At 34.8% G+C, this 19,135-nt stretch overlaps 2 protein-coding genes across 16 annotated transcripts; both read left to right on the top strand.

The window, feature by feature from the left end:
* Positions 1-5,107: 5,107 nt before the first annotated feature.
* LOC113309975 lies at positions 5,108-9,716 on the top strand. Of its 8 annotated transcripts, XR_003340833.1 has the most exons (7): positions 5,108-5,382; positions 5,525-5,626; positions 7,090-7,207; positions 7,428-7,677; positions 8,293-8,467; positions 8,937-9,053; positions 9,231-9,716. XR_003340833.1 is itself a non-coding variant. In XM_026558502.1 (6 exons), exons 3-6 carry the CDS (start codon positions 7,120-7,122, stop codon positions 8,973-8,975), a joined length of 492 nt encoding a protein of 163 aa, XP_026414287.1. In that variant the 5' UTR covers positions 5,108-5,382; positions 5,525-5,626; positions 7,090-7,119; the 3' UTR covers positions 8,976-9,716. The 8 variants fall into 8 exon arrangements, 2 of the variants coding, with proteins under 2 accessions (XP_026414287.1, XP_026414286.1); XM_026558502.1 differs by having other exon boundaries at positions 8,353-8,467; positions 8,937-9,716; XM_026558501.1 differs by having other exon boundaries at positions 8,937-9,716.
* Positions 9,717-9,766: 50 nt separating this feature from the next.
* On the top strand, positions 9,767-15,896 carry LOC113309977. 8 transcript variants are annotated; one of them, XR_003340841.1, is made up of 6 exons: positions 9,767-10,350; positions 11,029-12,553; positions 12,778-13,027; positions 13,646-13,820; positions 14,290-14,406; positions 14,584-15,896. XR_003340841.1 is itself a non-coding variant. In XM_026558504.1 (5 exons), the coding sequence occupies exons 3-5, from the start codon at positions 12,469-12,471 to the stop codon at positions 13,857-13,859; spliced, it is 549 nt and encodes a 182-aa protein (XP_026414289.1). In that variant the 5' UTR covers positions 9,767-10,350; positions 11,029-11,143; positions 11,613-12,468; the 3' UTR covers positions 13,860-15,896. The 8 variants fall into 8 exon arrangements, 3 of the variants coding, with proteins under 3 accessions (XP_026414289.1, XP_026414291.1, XP_026414288.1); XR_003340840.1 differs by having other exon boundaries at positions 9,774-9,876; positions 10,101-10,350; positions 10,969-11,143; ... (1 more) ...; positions 11,907-13,027; positions 13,706-15,896; XM_026558504.1 differs by having other exon boundaries at positions 11,029-11,143; positions 11,613-12,553; positions 13,646-15,896.
* The last annotated feature ends 3,239 nt before the right edge of the window (positions 15,897-19,135 follow it).

The following is a 19,135-nucleotide window of genomic DNA, read 5'->3' as shown; positions in this document are numbered from 1 at the left end:
GAAGCGAAAAAGTTCTCTTATCAGACTGGTGTTAAAGTCGCTGTTGCATATGGTGGAGCACCGATGCACAAGCAGGTTTGTTGCTCGTCCGCATACTTATTTTGTTTGTATTCACTGGCTATGTTAGTTGGTATAATTATAATTCTTTGAGTAGATTTTGGCAGTGCAGTTGATTTTTTTCAGCATTTTAAAATGTCGTATATCACATCATTTGTAGTTGTACTATGTTCTTCGTTCACACACATACAGGAGTTCCATGTTTTATTTTTTTGTAGGTGCATTTGATCTTAAGTAGTGAATGTGGCTTTTTTATTGATTTTCCATGGATTGAGCCTAACAATCCATAATTATAGCCTATGGTATTGACATCTGCTAACTATTGAGAGAGGCACTGCCTGTTTTTTAATTGAGGCGCAGTTGCTCTTTTCTACCCTGCCATTTGTTAAATACTAAGAACATCTGTGTGTCATCTATAAAGCAAATAAATTTGTTTGTTTTAGAAGAAGATTTAAGTCTGAATATTTTAGAGTAGCTAAAGACTATAAACATTAACCTTGCAGTATTGCACAGAACTGTTACATTTTCATCTCTAGTGAGCTTATTAGCTTAAGCTCGAGTTTGTTTCAACTTCAGCTCTCGCTTATGGCTTGTGTGAGACAATGACATTACAAAGTTTTGGTGGAATATTTTTTCTTTCCTTCACTTTTTTATTATTGCATGCCTTAACCCTGTTGCAGTTTCTTTGTTAATGGTTGGTCAAGTGCAAATATGGGTTTTAAAACTGTGATATGTTTGTTTGAGCGTGACCTTTTCTGGTTGTGCAGGGATGCCATTCATGCTAGAGATTTAGAACACCAGCAGGCATGGTCTCGAGTTCAAAGTCCATAATCTTAACTGGATGAACATGGCTTGGAGATCTGGTTTACAATCTCCTATGCGTTCAAGAGATGCAGCTCCAATACAGACACCGCCTGTCGTTGAGCCTTTGCCGAGATATTCTTAGTTTGTCTACGGAATGTCAACTGATAGTGCATGACTTTTCACAAAATCTCAAGGATGTGGTGCAGCATCAACAAGTAACAACTTCTGTAACGGAAAGATTATTGGTGCACAACATTTTGCAGCAGCTGCTGTTGCTTAAATGGTTTTTTCCGTAAACTAAGCATCTTCTCTTGATGGTGATGGGCACAAAAGGTTTGTGTTTGCCTGGGATTCTCATCACTGATACCAGCAAGTCAATGGTGAGCAGTTACACGATTCCAAATTCGAATCAGCACAGTTGCATACTAGGGTGAATGTTCTCATATACATCTTAATCTTTTTAGAGTGTGTTTTGGAAACTCCACTTTTGTAACAAACATCTATATCACTGCCATTTTTTGAATGTGTGTTTAAGACTAGCAGGTTAACTTGAATGAATGTAAATGTGTTACACTGGTACGTTAATGCGAATGTGAATTATTTTCGGCAATTCGGTTTCGGCCCTAATTTTTTTTATTCAAAATAGTATTATGCACACAACTCCAAACAAAAGTTGTATTTTCGAGAAGTTGTGTAGTAATAGTGCTATTCACGATTATTAGAGAAGTTGTGTTATAGAATTTTACTACACAGATTAAATGTTGTGAAATCAAGTCTTACAATATAAATGGGAGTTGTGTTATAGAGTTTTACTACCCATATTAGATGTTGTAAAATCAAGTCTTACAATATAAATAAGAGTTGAGGTAGGCTTCCAAAATAAAATCGAAAGAGAATCGCAACTGAAGCACAAGGTAGTCCAAACTTGAACCATAACTACGTTTACGACTCTTAGCTCGAAGTTGTAGTAAATCGGGGACCTTCTACAACCCCCCCTTCCGCAACCCATCGAAAAGTGTCGTCGTATGTCTACTGCGACACTTGTGTGGTGTTGTCAAACTATATTTTTCCCGTAGTGCAAAGAATTTCCATAACCGAAAATACTTTCAAGATATGCAATAAGCACCTAGATTCGGTTTTGTATAATTCATCCAATATCCAACTATATAACCGAAATCCCTTTTGGATTACAATTCAATATTATCTAGCACACAAGATATTTAACTAATATATCTTCCATAAATATGTTTTGCTTGTTGGAGAAACAAAACATGTATATTCGAAAATATTAACAAAAAGGCTCTCAAACATTCCGGTTTAGGATCTCACCTTGAGTATCAAGGAATATCTTTTAATAATAAAATATAAGATTTGTGCACATGTTCAAACTACTCATTATGTCGACATATTGAAATTTCCTATTTTGCAAAACCAATTTCCAAAATTACACAAACCCTAAAGTGTACGTAACTGTAGAAATCCATTTTGCATATGGGGATCAGTTCTACCATGACTCCCAATGTAGGTAGGGATCGGTTTCACCTTGCTTCCCATAAAGATTAGCATCGGTACTACCTTGACTCCCAACATAAGTAAGGATCGGTGCTACCTTGATTCCCAACATAGGTAAGGATCGGTACTAACATAGTTCCCAACACAAATAGGGATGGTCCTTCCTTATATCTTCAATGTAAATCGAACCACTAATCCTATTGATTTCTTTCAACTATGAAACAAGTTAGTAAGTTTACTTCCTTAAACTCATGTAGTGAAACGTATTTTTCTATGCATGAAATCAATCCTAAGTCCATTACACAATCCAAAAAATTTACAAAGATTATGTGTATGTCGCAATTATAAAGTTCAAAAGATAAGCATTATACTTCGTAATTCAATATAACTAAGTTATAAAACAACTTGTATATTCTTTCTTGACACTTTGATCATAATAAGATGATCAAGTCTCTAATACTAGAGTTTTATGTTTTCAATCTAAACGACTTCAAAGTAACGATATAGAAATGGAAGCAAGTTAAGTCTTATATTACTAACCTCAAGTAGAAGGATGATGTCTTCTCTGATGTCGATACGTCTTCAGAATCTTCAGAGTAATACTTGTATGTCTCAACATTTCTAGTCTTTCTATTCTAACCTAACGAAGTTGACTATAGTAATTCTACTCAAGCGACTTTTGAGTATTGATACTAAAATATGACAACCAACCTTGAAATACCAATGCTTAGCGGGTTCAATCGAGCAATGCTTTAATTGAACGTATACGCATAATTGTGTTCATTAACAATCAAGACTTAAATCATGAGTCCCAAACACAAAGTAATTTGGTGATCAAATATGTCTTAAAAGTGTTTATGAGAGTTGTAGCAATGTCAAACGTATTTGTGAAAATAGTTTATAAGCATCTGCTTAATTCGTACTGGGTTGGTATGTGTACGAGTATACATACCTATAGAACAGTTCGTGAATTTAGGGTGATAGGGTATGCTTATTGGGTCTGCATACCCTAAGCCATTCACAACTCAGGCCCTTGGGTACGCATATTGGGTATGCGTACCTCCCTCCTTTATATGAATTCAGAACCTTAGAGTACGCGTACTAAGTATGCATACCTACATACATTCCGGAACTAAGTTGACTAGGGTACGTGTACTAGATATATATACCTACCATGTGTCCAGATTTCAGTAGTTTTGAAAACTCTCTTTCAATGTTTTGAAACATTCCCAATCGTCATAGATATGAAATATCATTGCTTGGGAAATTTCCAAATGATCAACTTGAAACAAAAATTGTTGTTTAACAATAACTTTTTCTTAAGTTAGATTTCTAAGGATATGTGAACATCCATTGTTCTTGAGTAAATAGGATGGTTCAGTCTTCACATACCTCTTTGTCGATAAAGTTCTCCAAATGTCTGCGTTTGATCTTCAATCTTCAATGTTTGAGGGTTATTTAGTGATGTTTGATACTCAACTGCCATGCTCCAATCCTAGTCTGAGACTTGACTTTAGTAGACTAGAAATCAAGATATAGTTTTGTGCATCTAACAAAACTCGCGAGTTCGACCGAGCAGTTTTTTAACATATACGACTTTGAATACTTCACTTATGGATTCGTGAAGCTCGGCCAGGTTATATTTTACCTGATAGTCTTGTATGCAGATCTTGTTTATATTTATTATTGTAGTTCAAGGACTATATATCAGGGGCAAGAAAGATAGGAATCACAAAGTTCTCTTCTTCTCAGACTTTGTGATTCCAAAAGATAAATATCTAAACTCTTTTTTTATTTGATTGGATTGTTCTTGTGAGGTAGATTCGATTAGGCTTCTCTTTTAACATTTAAAAAGAATAAGCTATCCTAATCATTGAGATTTTTCAGAATATCTTTTGAAGATTGTTCCACTGCTAACATATTTCCATTACCTTAATTGAAACATATCTAAAGGAAATCAAATATGTATTATGTTAGAGGCAGGGTAACACTAGTCTTCATGAAGAGCTGTGAGCATCTTCTATAGAGAATTGATGTTCCGCTAGAAGATTTACAAGAAAAACTTCTAAACAAAATTAAGATTCTATTAGGAGTTTTACAAGTACTTGAATTCTCCTGAAGCAAGGAAATTTTGTGAATACACTTTGTTTCCATTGTACATAGTCTGAAATCTGACAATAGGAAAGAGGTGTAACAACTTAAATAAGTGTGTGTTCAATCTAAACTAGGTCCCGAGGTTTTTCTACAAGATTGTAATTTCCTCGTTAACAAAATTTCTGGTGTCTTGTGTTATTTCTTTTCCACATTACATTGTTTATTTTGATAATTGAAATAACACAAGTAATAGGTTATTCAACCTAGATTGTTTTCTAGCTCAAATTTTCTAGATCCTACAAGATTTTGTTCTTGTTGAATTCGCATCTTGCGATATAAGTTACAAGACTCGTTATTTTGGAATTTGTATCTTGTACAGCTCAGGTGCGTACTAGGTTGACCTTGATATACAATCAGATACAAGGATCCTTGTGATCTATACACATTGATAGTACAAAGATTTGTCCATATAGGTTCACAAGACGGAAAAAAATGGTGGTGTACTAGGTTTATGCAGCAACAACTTGTTTTGATGGTCACCCCCTAGTACAATTCTCAAATTTCTCGAGGCAGATTTTTTTTGTTTTTTTAATGATGGCCCAAATTCGTGGGTTCACAAACCAGTCACCAATCAGTCGTAGCTTAATTTCTTCTCACTGGTCACCAAACTCCTTTTCAGGACCTTTTCGTCTAAAGAAAAATAAATTCAATTCAGCGAGAATATTTGCATAAAAATGACAAATCATCTCTGCTGGGAAATTTCTCTCAAATTTCTCTCTCTATTTCTTCATACAGGAAAATCCCCTTTTTCATCGTCTTCTTTGTGAGACCTGCTAAAGTTGAACCTAACATGGACGCTACTGATTGGAGAACACAACTTCAACCTGAATATCGACAGAGAATCGTCACTAAGATGTAAGCTGATCGATTCGATTCTTTTACTGTTGTTAAGTTTTATTTTAGATCGGTTAGGGCAAAATGACCGTTCAAAACATTTTCAGTGTTTTCCATTTATTTGTAAATTGGAGGGCGTTAATGAATGTTTACGCTTGCTTAGAACGGAGATTCTGAAGAGACACCTTCCAATTTCTGGTCCGGAGGGATTGATAGAGCTTCGAATAATATCGAGGAAAAGATATTCACTGTTGCCACAAGTCAGGTAAATTGCTTGAGTTTTTAGTTTCAACTGATATGCAGTATGGTTTACTTTCTTTCTCTCCATATAATTTACCCAGGAAGTATTTTTGCATTTGAAAAAGGGAAGTAGTTATATGCTCGTGGTTCATCAATAAGTATTGTGAGAGTCATAATTGTGCGTGCGTCTGCTCATTGGTTTGACCAGTTAAATGATTGGAAAGGCTAAAGCGAATTGCATGCTTTATGTTTTAGTATAAAAGTTACCGTGTGACGAACCAACATAAGTTCCCCTTCTGGAGATTCTCCTGAAGTGAATCCCTTGTGTGCAGTATCCTAAATTTGTCTTGAGATGTTAGCTATACGAGAAATTAAGTTGCTTAACATTATCAATGTACGTGATATTCCAGTTTTTCACCATAGATTCATCAAAATATGCAGAATTCTTACTTTTGGTGGAGTAGAAGTTAGATTTTGAATACTTCTTTCTTCTTTAATTATTGAGATTGATAATTGTGTTTTGGGAGTCTTTGGGGAGAAATATATATTATATATTATAGATTAAGTTTTGGTAAAGGTGCTCAAAGGTCAAGCCATTCTTGTTGTAGTGCTCTGATGCATTAGTGATCGATCAGATTGTTGATTTGTGATTAGCAAATCTTCAGGTGTTTCACATGATCTTTTAAGTAACGTGCCATCTCATGTCCAATTAGATATGATAACCTTTTACGTAGAAAGATCATGATATAAAAGTGTGTAAGAGAAGCTCTTGTGGAACCCATTGAAGTATAAGTCTTGCGAAAGTGCTTTATTATGCCTTTCCCTTGTTTTCTTTAACTTCTTGTAAACATCTGACTGCAGGCGGTCGATTTAAAGGCTTTATCTAAATATAATTGCTTACCGTTTTGATATGTAAGGTTTCGATCAAACCAAAGGACACTCCAACAGTTTCATCCAACACCATCTAAAATATTTAGCTGTGGCTTATAATAACATCAAATATCTATGGTTAGTTTGTAAAGCAAGAGAATATCTAAATGGATGTTTCATTAAACCTAGCGTAAAATTTAGATGGTTTCTTGTTTGAATGACTAACAGTTTCTGATGGTTTTAAACTAGTTCTTCATTAGGAAGCTCCGTTGTCTGTCACTCCTAAGTTCAGTTTTATATTACATAAATACTTGTCTCTCTTTCTGTGCCACTCATCCTCTTGGTTTTAAGAGGTTATAATCTCTAAGCAGTGGCAGGTTGATAAGATGTTATATTAGAGCAGAACTGTGTAATGGATACAGTTTGGAAGCTCTACATATAAAATAATCTTTCGTTGAGAACTGGGTACTGGTGCATCTTGTGTATATCATGTTTGCTGATCTATTATCTCTGCACCATATATTTGTTTGTCAGAGCTATTGGTTATATTTACTCATTAAAGTCCTTTTAGCACGCAAGACTTACGGAATTTATCTAAATTAAATTTGTAATATTTAGTCGGATTATCTACGAAAATTATCTTTGAAGATGCTGACAATGGAGACAAAATCTCAGACGAATGGAGTTGCTAATTCTTTACCGTTAAGTGGTGGTAGCCAAAATCCACAATATCCAGGTAAGAGTTTCTATATGTTATAAAGATTGTTGGTATATTATATTTAATTGATGCAAAGTATCCTATAAGAAATTTAGGTATCACATACTCAAAGATAGTAGTGTTAATTGCTTAATTTTTAATTAAATTTTTGGTTTTGCAATGTGCCAAATTATTCCCATCTGCTTTCAATTATTGGTCGGCGGATTATGTATTTACCTTCTTAATTTTGCCAAAATAGCGTCTCAAAGTATGCAGTCTCAAGTGCGCAACCCAGGGCAGTTACAAATTTCTTTAGCTAACCAGTCTCTAGCATGGCAGCAGCTGTTGTCCCAGAAAATTCAGAATGATATCGCAAATCCTGGAATTCAAGGACCCAGATCATGGTCACAAATTCAAACTAACCATTCTAATGTTGAATCTAACATGGACGCTACTGATTGGAAAACCCTACTTCAACCTGAATCTCGAACACGCATAGTCACTAAGATGTAAGCTAATGATTCTTTGTTTGTTATTGCTGTTAGGTTTTATCTTTGAATTAGGGTTCGAAATTGGTTTAAATGATTGTGAAATTTATCTTTGAATATCTTGTTTTTAGTTTTAGCACTGGTTATCGTAGACTTTTAGGTTTTGCTATAAAATTACTAGCTGTGGAGAGTCGTCTTCCATTGAACATTTGAAATTATGCTTTTAATTAAGATATCTTTGATTCTTTGTGAATGTTACCTTTGTTAAGTTTTTGCTTTGAATTAGGTTTCTGGTATTAGTTAATTTGTTTTCCAATTTTAGTGTTTGTTATAAACTACGGTAAGTGGAGAGGAGGACGTTGATTTTAACATAACGAAGAAAAGATTTGAACTTTTAGTTGGGAATTTTGATTGCTAATGATATGTGTATGTAATTATCAAGCATGGAGTATTGCTGTAAGAAAATTCTACTGCAAATGTTATATCTGTAACATGGCACTGTTAATATAGATACTCTTTTTTGTAGAAAATCATATTATAGTAGAGAATGTTATAGCAGATGCATATATTTGTTTTTATATTGCTGTATTTTGTAATTTGCATCTTAATTACCTGTCGTTATGTTTCAATTTGCAGTTACCTAAGACACTTCCAGAATCCAGTTTTAATTATTTCAATCTACTCTTTCATACTTAGGGTGGAAATTCTGAAGAGACACCTTCCATTTACTGGCCCTGAGGGATTGGTAGAGCTTGATAAACTTGCTGTAAGATTCGAAGAAAAGATTTTTACTGCTGCTGCTGCAAGCCAGGTATATCATTCAATGTGGTGCGCCAGTGTTACTGCTTGACTAGTTTTTTCTACTGATATGCTCTTATTTTCACTTCATATAATTAACCCATGAAGTACCTAGTTGCTAAGTCTGCGAGATTTTGATTGATTAAAATTGAAAATGCGACATTGTTATGTGCTCATGCTTCATCGGTGCGTTTTGGGAGAGTTGCGAGTATGTGGGCACAAATATTTCACCGCTTAAAGGCATTATAAAGTAGTTAGTATAGGAACTAGAAGCAAATGGGGATCTTTTCTAATTTAGAGTTACACTTACTGCGTGACTAACCTGAGACGTGAGCTATACGAGAGATAAATTGTTTAACATTACAAGTGAGCATTATATTCACGTGTTTCACCTTGAATTGTTAAATTACTCAGAAATTCTTAGTTTTTGTGGAAGAGAGACAGAGTACTTGAACCTTCTTTGCTGTTCTTTAATTATTAAGATCGATAACGGAGTTGTGGGAGACTTTGGGGACACATAAATGATAAATTGAGTTTGGGACTGTGGAATTGTTCTTGGAGATGTTCAAGCCATTTTTGCCATAGTGTTCTTCTGAGAGGTACGAATCTGCTCATTGTTAATTTTCGGTTACAAATCTTTAGGTGTATTTGACATGAAGATGAAGTACAAATGCCCTATCATATCCAGTTAGATATTACCACCTTTTACGTTAACATTTATGAAACATGAAGTACTCTGTACATATACCTTTCTAGTTTACACAAACCTCTTGCAGTACTAATTGAGTTATTTGGAGCTGAAGTCTTGAAAGTTACTTGAGCTGTGCTTGTTACCCGATGTCCCATTGGGGACAGTACTTAATCTCCTGCGGGACCTGGCTGAGTCTGAGAAGGGTATTTATGCTTCTATTACAGTAATGTGTCGGAAGGATTTGATGTTATTAGTTATCAGTAAGGTATAATTTCCTAAGATCTGGTAAATACTTTTCTCTTTCTTTGCACCCGTCCTCTGGGTTTTAGGAGGTTATAATCTTTAAGCAGTAGCAGCGATAAGGTGTCACATTAGAGTAATAGATGATGTGCTAACAGAGCAAAATCATGTAATGAATACAGTTTGGATGATCAACATATAAAATTATCTTTCGTTGAGAACTGGGTACCAGTGCATCTTATGTAAATCATGTTTGCCGATGTATCATGATCTCTGCACCATATATTTGTTTGTATATTTACTCATTGAACTTCTTTTTAACATGCAACACTTATGGAATTTATCTAAATTAATTTTATAATATATAGTCGGATTATCTACGAAAATATCTTTGAAGTTTCTGTCTATGGAGACAAAATTTCAGAAGAATGCAGTTGCTAATTCTTTGCCGTTAAATACTGCTGGTGGTAGCCAAAATCCTCAAGATCCAGGTAAAAATTTTCTATGATATAGAGATTACTGGTACATCATATTTTATTAATGTTAAAGTGTCCCGTAAGAGATTTTGCTATTACATACTTAACTATGTTATAAGTGTTGATTTTTATTTCAATTATTTGTTTTGCGATGTGCATCATAGTTCACTTATTGCCATTTTCTCTGAGTTATTAATCACCTGATTTATATATTTACTTTCTTAATTTTACCAAAATAGCGTCTCACAGTATGCAGTCTCAAGTGCGCAACCCAGGGCAGTTACAAATTTCTTTAGCTAACCAGTCTCTAGCATGGCAGCAGCTGTTGTCCCAGAAAATTCAGAATGATATCGCAAATCCTGGAATTCAAGGACCCAGATCATGGTCACAAATTCGAACTAACCATTCTAATATTGAATCTAACATGGACGCTACTGATTGGAAAACCCTACTTCAACCTGAATCTCGAACACGCATAGTCACTAAGATGTAAGCTAATGATTCTTTGTTTGTTATTGCTGTTAGGTTTTATCTTTGAATTAGGGTTCGAAATTGGTTTAAATGATTGTGAAATTTATCTTTGAATATCTTGTTTTTAGTTTTAGCACTGGTTATCGTAGACTTTTAGGTTTTGCTATAAAATTACTAGCTGTGGAGAGTCGTCTTCCATTGAACATTTGAAATTATGCTTTTAATTAAGATATCTTTGATTCTTTGTGAATGTTACCTTTGTTAAGTTTTTGCTTTGAATTAGGTTTCTGGTATTAGTTAATTTGTTTTCCAATTTTAGTGTTTGTTATAAACTACGGTAAGTGGAGAGGAGGAACGTTGATTTTAACATAACGAAGAAAAGATTTGAACTTTTAGTTGGGGAATTTTGATTGCTAATGATATGTGTATGTAATTATCAAGCATGGAGTATTGCTGTAAGAAAATTCTACTGCAAATGTTATATCTGTAACATGGCACTGTTAATATAGATACTCTTTTTTGTAGAAAATCATATTGCTAGTAGAGAATGTTATAGCAGATGCATATATTTGTTTTTATATTGCTGTATTTTGTAATTTGCATCTTAATTACCTGTCGTTATGTTTCAATTTGCAGTTACCTAAGACACTTCCAGAATCCAGTTTTAATTATTTCAATCTACTCTTTCATACTTAGGGTGGAAATTCTGAAGAGACACCTTCCATTTACTGGCCCTGAGGGATTGGTAGAGCTTGATAAACTTGCTGTAAGATTCGAAGAAAAGATTTTTACTGCTGCTGCTGCAAGCCAGGTATATCATTCAATGTGGTGCGCCAGTGTTACTGCTTGACTAGTTTTTTCTACTGATATGCTCTTATTTTCACTTCATATAATTAACCCATGAAGTACCTAGTTGCTAAGTCTGCGAGATTTTGATTGATTAAAATTGAAAATGCGACATTGTTATGTGCTCATGCTTCATCGGTGCGTTTTGGGAGAGTTGCGAGTATGTGGGCACAAATATTTCACCGCTTAAAGGCATTATAAAGTAGTTAGTATAGGAACTAGAAGCAAATGGGGATCTTTTCTAATTTAGAGTTACACTTACTGCGTGACTAACCTGAGACGTGAGCTATACGAGAGATAAATTGTTTAACATTACAAGTGAGCATTATATTCACGTGTTTCACCTTGAATTGTTAAATTACTCAGAAATTCTTAGTTTTTGTGGAAGAGAGACAGAGTACTTGAACCTTCTTTGCTGTTCTTTAATTATTAAGATCGATAACGGAGTTGTGGGAGACTTTGGGGACACATAAATGATAAATTGAGTTTGGGACTGTGGAATTGTTCTTGGAGATGTTCAAGCCATTTTTGCCATAGTGTTCTTCTGAGAGGTACGAATCTGCTCATTGTTAATTTTCGGTTACAAATCTTTAGGTGTATTTGACATGAAGATGAAGTACAAATGCCCTATCATATCCAGTTAGATATTACCACCTTTTACGTTAACATTTATGAAACATGAAGTACTCTGTACATATACCTTTCTAGTTTACACAAACCTCTTGCAGTACTAATTGAGTTATTTGGAGCTGAAGTCTTGAAAGTTACTTGAGCTGTGCTTGTTACCCGATGTCCCATTGGGGACAGTACTTAATCTCCTGCGGGACCTGGCTGAGTCTGAGAAGGGTATTTATGCTTCTATTACAGTAATGTGTCGGAAGGATTTGATGTTATTAGTTATCAGTAAGGTATAATTTCCTAAGATCTGGTAAATACTTTTCTCTTTCTTTGCACCCGTCCTCTGGGTTTTAGGAGGTTATAATCTTTAAGCAGTAGCAGCGATAAGGTGTCACATTAGAGTAATAGATGATGTGCTAACAGAGCAAAATCATGTAATGAATACAGTTTGGATGATCAACATATAAAATTATCTTTCGTTGAGAACTGGGTACCAGTGCATCTTATGTAAATCATGTTTGCCGATGTATCATGATCTCTGCACCATATATTTGTTTGTATATTTACTCATTGAACTTCTTTTTAACATGCAACACTTATGGAATTTATCTAAATTAATTTTATAATATATAGTCGGATTATCTACGAAAAATATCTTTGAAGTTTCTGTCTATGGAGACAAAATTTCAGAAGAATGCAGTTGCTAATTCTTTGCCGTTAAATACTGCTGGTGGTAGCCAAAATCCTCAAGATCCAGGTAAAAATTTTCTATGATATAGAGATTACTGGTACATCATATTTTATTAATGTTAAAGTGTCCCGTAAGAGATTTTGCTATTACATACTTAACTATGTTATAAGTGTTGATTTTTATTTCAATTATTTGTTTTGCGATGTGCATCATAGTTCACTTATTGCCATTTTCTCTGAGTTATTAATCACCTGATTTATATATTTACTTTCTTAATTTTACCAAAATAGCGTCTCACAGTATGCAGTCTCAAGTGCGCAACCCAGGGCAGTTACAAATTTCTTTAGCTAACCAGTCTCTAGCATGGCAGCAGCTGTTGTCCCAGAAAATTCAGAATGATATCGCAAATCCTGGAATTCAAGGACCCAGATCATGGTCACAAATTCGAACTAACCATTCTAATATTGAATCTAACATGGACGCTACTGATTGGAAAACCCTACTTCAACCTGAATCTCGAACACGCATAGTCACTAAGATGTAAGCTAATGATTCTTTGTTTGTTATTGCTGTTAGGTTTTATCTTTGAATTAGGGTTCGAAATTGGTTTAAATGATTGTGAAATTTATCTTTGAATATCTTGTTTTTAGTTTTAGCACTGGTTATCGTAGACTTTTAGGTTTTGCTATAAAATTACTAGCTGTGGAGAGTCGTCTTCCATTGAACATTTGAAATTATGCTTTTAATTAAGATATCTTTGATTCTTTGTGAATGTTACCTTTGTTAAGTTTTTGCTTTGAATTAGGTTTCTGGTATTAGTTAATTTGTTTTCCAATTTTAGTGTTTGTTATAAACTACGGTAAGTGGAGAGGAGGAACGTTGATTTTAACATAACGAAGAAAAGATTTGAACTTTTAGTTGGGGAATTTTGATTGCTAATGATATGTGTATGTAATTATCAAGCATGGAGTATTGCTGTAAGAAAATTCTACTGCAAATGTTATATCTGTAACATGGCACTGTTAATATAGATACTCTTTTTTGTAGAAAATCATATTGCTAGTAGAGAATGTTATAGCAGATGCATATATTTGTTTTTATATTGCTGTATTTTGTAATTTGCATCTTAATTACCTGTCGTTATGTTTCAATTTGCAGTTACCTAAGACACTTCCAGAATCCAGTTTTAATTATTTCAATCTACTCTTTCATACTTAGGGTGGAAATTCTGAAGAGACACCTTCCATTTACTGGCCCTGAGGGATTGGTAGAGCTTGATAAACTTGCTGTAAGATTCGAAGAAAAGATTTTTACTGCTGCTGCTGCAAGCCAGGTATATCATTCAATGTGGTGCGCCAGTGTTACTGCTTGACTAGTTTTTTCTACTGATATGCTCTTATTTTCACTTCATATAATTAACCCATGAAGTACCTAGTTGCTAAGTCTGCGAGATTTTGATTGATTAAAATTGAAAATGCGACATTGTTATGTGCTCATGCTTCATCGGTGCGTTTTGGGAGAGTTGCGAGTATGTGGGCACAAATATTTCACCGCTTAAAGGCATTATAAAGTAGTTAGTATAGGAACTAGAAGCAAATGGGGATCTTTTCTAATTTAGAGTTACACTTACTGCGTGACTAACCTGAGACGTGAGCTATACGAGAGATAAATTGTTTAACATTACAAGTGAGCATTATATTCACGTGTTTCACCTTGAATTGTTAAATTACTCAGAAATTCTTAGTTTTTGTGGAAGAGAGACAGAGTACTTGAACCTTCTTTGCTGTTCTTTAATTATTAAGATCGATAACGGAGTTGTGGGAGACTTTGGGGACACATAAATGATAAATTGAGTTTGGGACTGTGGAATTGTTCTTGGAGATGTTCAAGCCATTTTTGCCATAGTGTTCTTCTGAGAGGTACGAATCTGCTCATTGTTAATTTTCGGTTACAAATCTTTAGGTGTATTTGACATGAAGATGAAGTACAAATGCCCTATCATATCCAGTTAGATATTACCACCTTTTACGTTAACATTTATGAAACATGAAGTACTCTGTACATATACCTTTCTAGTTTACACAAACCTCTTGCAGTACTAATTGAGTTATTTGGAGCTGAAGTCTTGAAAGTTACTTGAGCTGTGCTTGTTACCCGATGTCCCATTGGGGACAGTACTTAATCTCCTGCGGGACCTGGCTGAGTCTGAGAAGGGTATTTATGCTTCTATTACAGTAATGTGTCGGAAGGATTTGATGTTATTAGTTATCAGTAAGGTATAATTTCCTAAGATCTGGTAAATACTTTTCTCTTTCTTTGCACCCGTCCTCTGGGTTTTATGAGGTTATAATCTTTAAGCAGTAGCAGCGATAAGGTGTCACATTAGAGTAATAGATGATGTGCTAACAGAGCAAAATCATGTAATGAATACAGTTTGGATGATCAACATATAAAATTATCTTTCGTTGAGAACTGGGTACCAGTGCATCTTATGTAAATCATGTTTGCCGATGTATCATGATCTCTGCACCATATATTTGTTTGTATATTTACTCATTGAACTTCTTTTTAACATGCAACACTTATGGAATTTATCTAAATTAATTTTATAATATATAGTCGGATTATCTACGAAAAATATCTTTGAAGTTTCTGTCTATGGAGACAAAATTTCAGAAGAATGCAGTTGCTAATTCTTTGCCGTTAAATACTGCTGGTGGTAGCCAAAATCCTCAAGATCCAGGTAAAAATTTTCTATGATATAGAGATTACTGGTACATCATATTTTATTAATGTTAAAGTGTCCCGTAAGAGATTTTGCTATTACATACTTAACTATGTTATAAGTGTTGATTTTTATTTCAATTATTTGTTTTGCGATGTGCATCATAGTTCACTTATTGCCATTTTCTCTGAGTTATTAATCACCTGATTTATATATTTACTTTCTTAATTTTACCAAAATAGCGTCTCACAGTATGCAGTCTCAAGTGCGCAACCTAGGACAGTCACAATTTTCTTTAGTTAACCAGTCTCTAGCCCAGCAGCAGCTGTTGTCCCAGAATATTCAGAATAATATCACAAATCCCGGGGATGCTGGTCGTCCAGAAGTTGGTGGTTTTCGTAGTTGGGATGGTGGTCCTCTTGAAACTAATCGTAAGGAACTAGAGGGTAGAGGCGAGGAACACGGATATCTTGATTTAACCCTCAAGCTTTTGAATGTAATATTAGGCGAGGAAACCGGATATTTAACCCTCAAGCTTAAGAATGTAACATTTCTCCATTTTCCTTGTATTTAACTCTCAAGCTTAAGAATGTAATATTTCTCCATTTTCCTTGTGTTGTTCGACGTGCCAGTTGTGGCATGATATATGAAGGCAAACAAATATAGAAATGTATTTATTTTTCATTGTTCACTTTAATTCAAATCTCCAAGTGCTCACCTTAAATTTCTGTTCAAACAAAAACTAGGGGTGAGCATGGGCAGGTATGGACCGGTTTTCGTCTCATCCGCATCCAATCCATTGCATTACGGATTTCAAATTTAGCATCCGCATCCAATCCAGATCCAATGGATGGACGGATGGATGGATTAGATTGGATGCGGATAATCCAATGGATTTGTTTTAGTTATAATATATACTCCCTCTGTCCTAAAATTTATGTTCTTTATTCTATTTTCGTTTGTCCTAAAATAGAATATTTTTGAGTCATACTGGCCAACTTCTGTTTATAGTCATATTTTTGAGTCAAACTCTCAAATATATCCTTCAAAATTTTATAATTATAAAATTATTTTAAATATCACCAATCTAGATATTAAATGATATCTTCCTCAACATGAAACAAATCTACTAAATCAATCCATAAAGATTTTTATTTTTATCTTCTATTTAAATATTTATATATATATATAACATAGCATTTAATAAGGGCAGATTTGTACACTCCTCCGGTCTCCTTAATATCTTGACTTAGTCAAAGCGGACTAATAATTTAGGACGGAGGGAGTGGTAAAGAAAATAAAGCTAACACAAATAGGCTGTCAATGGATGCTAACGTAACGGAAATAGGCTATGTCGCTGCCGTTGCCATTAAAAGTTAGCGGATATCCGTTATCCGTTCATTTCCGGCGGAAATAGGAAATTCAAAAACGTTACCGTCATGTTGGACTTACCGGATAACGAATATTTTTCCGCTGCCATCGGGTATGTCACAGGACAACCACAAAACAGGCTAAAAACACATAACAAGTACACATAACAACTTTAAAATCCAACAAAACAGGTTCTAAATCCATGCCACACCAAAAAAAGACATACAAATGTTCATGCCACACAAGAAAACAAGTTCATAATCTTCATGTTTTTTTTTGCAAAAAAAAGACATCTCCATCTCCATTTGAGTCAACAACCGCAAATGCATTCCTCCTCCATCTCCAGATTCTCCTCTGCCAAGTCCCAAGTGCCAACTGCATCTGCAAATGCATTTACCTTACTCCTTAGTCCAGAACTTCTGTATTTTGAAAGAAAAATCAAAAGTGTTAGACATTTTAAGCTGGCAATGTCATTGTCAGTGCAATAAGACAATAAATTGCAAAAAAAGAAAGATTAAGATGTACTTGTAACACAACTATCACTGTCACTGAGAGTGAGATCTGGCAGCCAATCACCGAAACAAAGCAATGCTTCAACAAGGTTTGGAGCTAATGAACTCCTGTGAGATGTGAGAACCCTGCCACCAATACTAAACATAGATTCTGAAGCTACACTTGTCACTGGAACTGCCAATACATCTCTTGCAATCCTTAAGAGAGTTAGGTACTTAGGAGCATGATTTTTCCACCAACTTAAGATATCAAACCTCATTTCTTCAGTGGTTGTGCCTTTAGGAAGAACTGGTTCTGCTAAGTAAGTCTCCAACTCTGACTTCTGAACCTCAAAGACATTGTTTTCCATAATGAAATCATCATAACCAAATTCATATGATGATGTTGTAGCTGCAGAGATCTCCATTCCAGCTGAACTCATTCCACTATCATAATAATCTTGAACTGTGGTGTTTGTTTCATAAGCACAGTAAAGAGCATTGAGTGCAAGCTCAAATTTGTTATAGTGACTTTGATAGTGATTGACACCATATACTCTCTTCATAACAAACTCCACCCATCTAGCTTTGTACCTAGGATCCAAAACAACTCCAATTCCCATCAAAGTGTTACTTTCTTTCCAGTAGTTATCAAATTTCATCCTCATATTCTTGGCCATGTCTCTGATATACTCATGCTCACTTGATTCCCAGAGCTTAATGCATCTATTAACTTCTTGAACCTCATTATAATACAAATTTGTTGTGGGATACTTAATCCCAGCAAATTTGGTTGAAAGGACATCAAACAATTCCAAACATTCACATATGTGTACTCCTTGTTGCCACTCCTTAGAGGTTGGTAGTATCTTGAAGTCATCATCCAGATCAGCTAGCCTAGCAAAAGCTTGTCTCAAAAAAATTGCATCCTTTAGCATCTTAAAGGTGGAGTTCCACCTGGTATCCACATCTAAACCGACAGACCTTGAAGCAGGAAGCTTAACTTGGGCAATTGCACATTCAAATCTCTCTTTTCTAGCCTGACTTGACTTGACATATTTTACACACTCTCTAACTGCATCTATAAATGGAGCAGCTACTCTCATTCCCCACCAAACAATTAAGTGAAATATATGATTACAACACCTCATTTGGAACATATCCCCATTAAGAACTAAACAGTCTTTGCTATCAAGCCATTTCTTCAGCTGTTCCATCATAACATTGTTGGAGATAGCATTGTCAGCAGCTACAACAAAAAACTTATTGTCTATGTTCCATTCTAGACACACTGATTTCACTACAGATGCTAGAACATCTCCAAAGTGTGGTGATGTCACTAAAGTATATGCTAGTGTTTTCTTAACCAGTTTCCACTCCTCATCTATGTAATGCAGTGTCACACAACAATAACCATCCTTTGTATGCTTACATGACCATATATTTGTTGTTAAACTACATTTATATGTAATATTCTCAAATTATTCTTGTAATTGCAGTTTGAACTCAGTTGTTAGTCTCATGATGTCTTCCCTAACTGTATTCCTAGTGTAAAGCTTAGCAGTAGGATTCAAAGACTTAACAAACTCTCTAAAATAAGGATGCTCAACTATAGTAATTGGATAACCATGTTTAGCAATCATTTTGGCAACTAGTGTTCTAGTAACAATAGGATCAAACTTCCAATTTGCTAACTTGGTTTGAGCATTACCTGTTTTGACAGAAGTAATCTTGCTTTGTCCTTTCTTATTGTCAGGCTTTTCTTTGCATATTTTGGCATGGTAATGCAAGCGGATGTCCTTGGTTACTGGGAGAAGGTATTCTCTTGTGACAGTGTTTGCATTCAGCTATCACTACCCCAACCTCCTTCCCACCTTTTACTTTCTTCTTTCTAACCTTCCTTTCAAAATCAACCCATACATCAGACCTTACTGAGCGCATTTTTTTCTTCTCTTCAGCTATGACTGGGTCTTCATCTACTTCTACATCTTCTTCTTCTTTTCTAGGACGAATTGCAGGTGTAATAGAAGCAGGTGTTGAATTAACTCCAGAATCTTGAAC

Source organism: Papaver somniferum, chromosome 9, assembly GCF_003573695.1.
Source record: "Papaver somniferum cultivar HN1 chromosome 9, ASM357369v1, whole genome shotgun sequence".
Lineage (NCBI taxonomy): Eukaryota > Viridiplantae > Streptophyta > Magnoliopsida > Ranunculales > Papaveraceae > Papaver > Papaver somniferum.
Note: the sequence above shows the minus strand (reverse complement) of the source record. Positions and strands in the feature narration are given on the sequence as shown.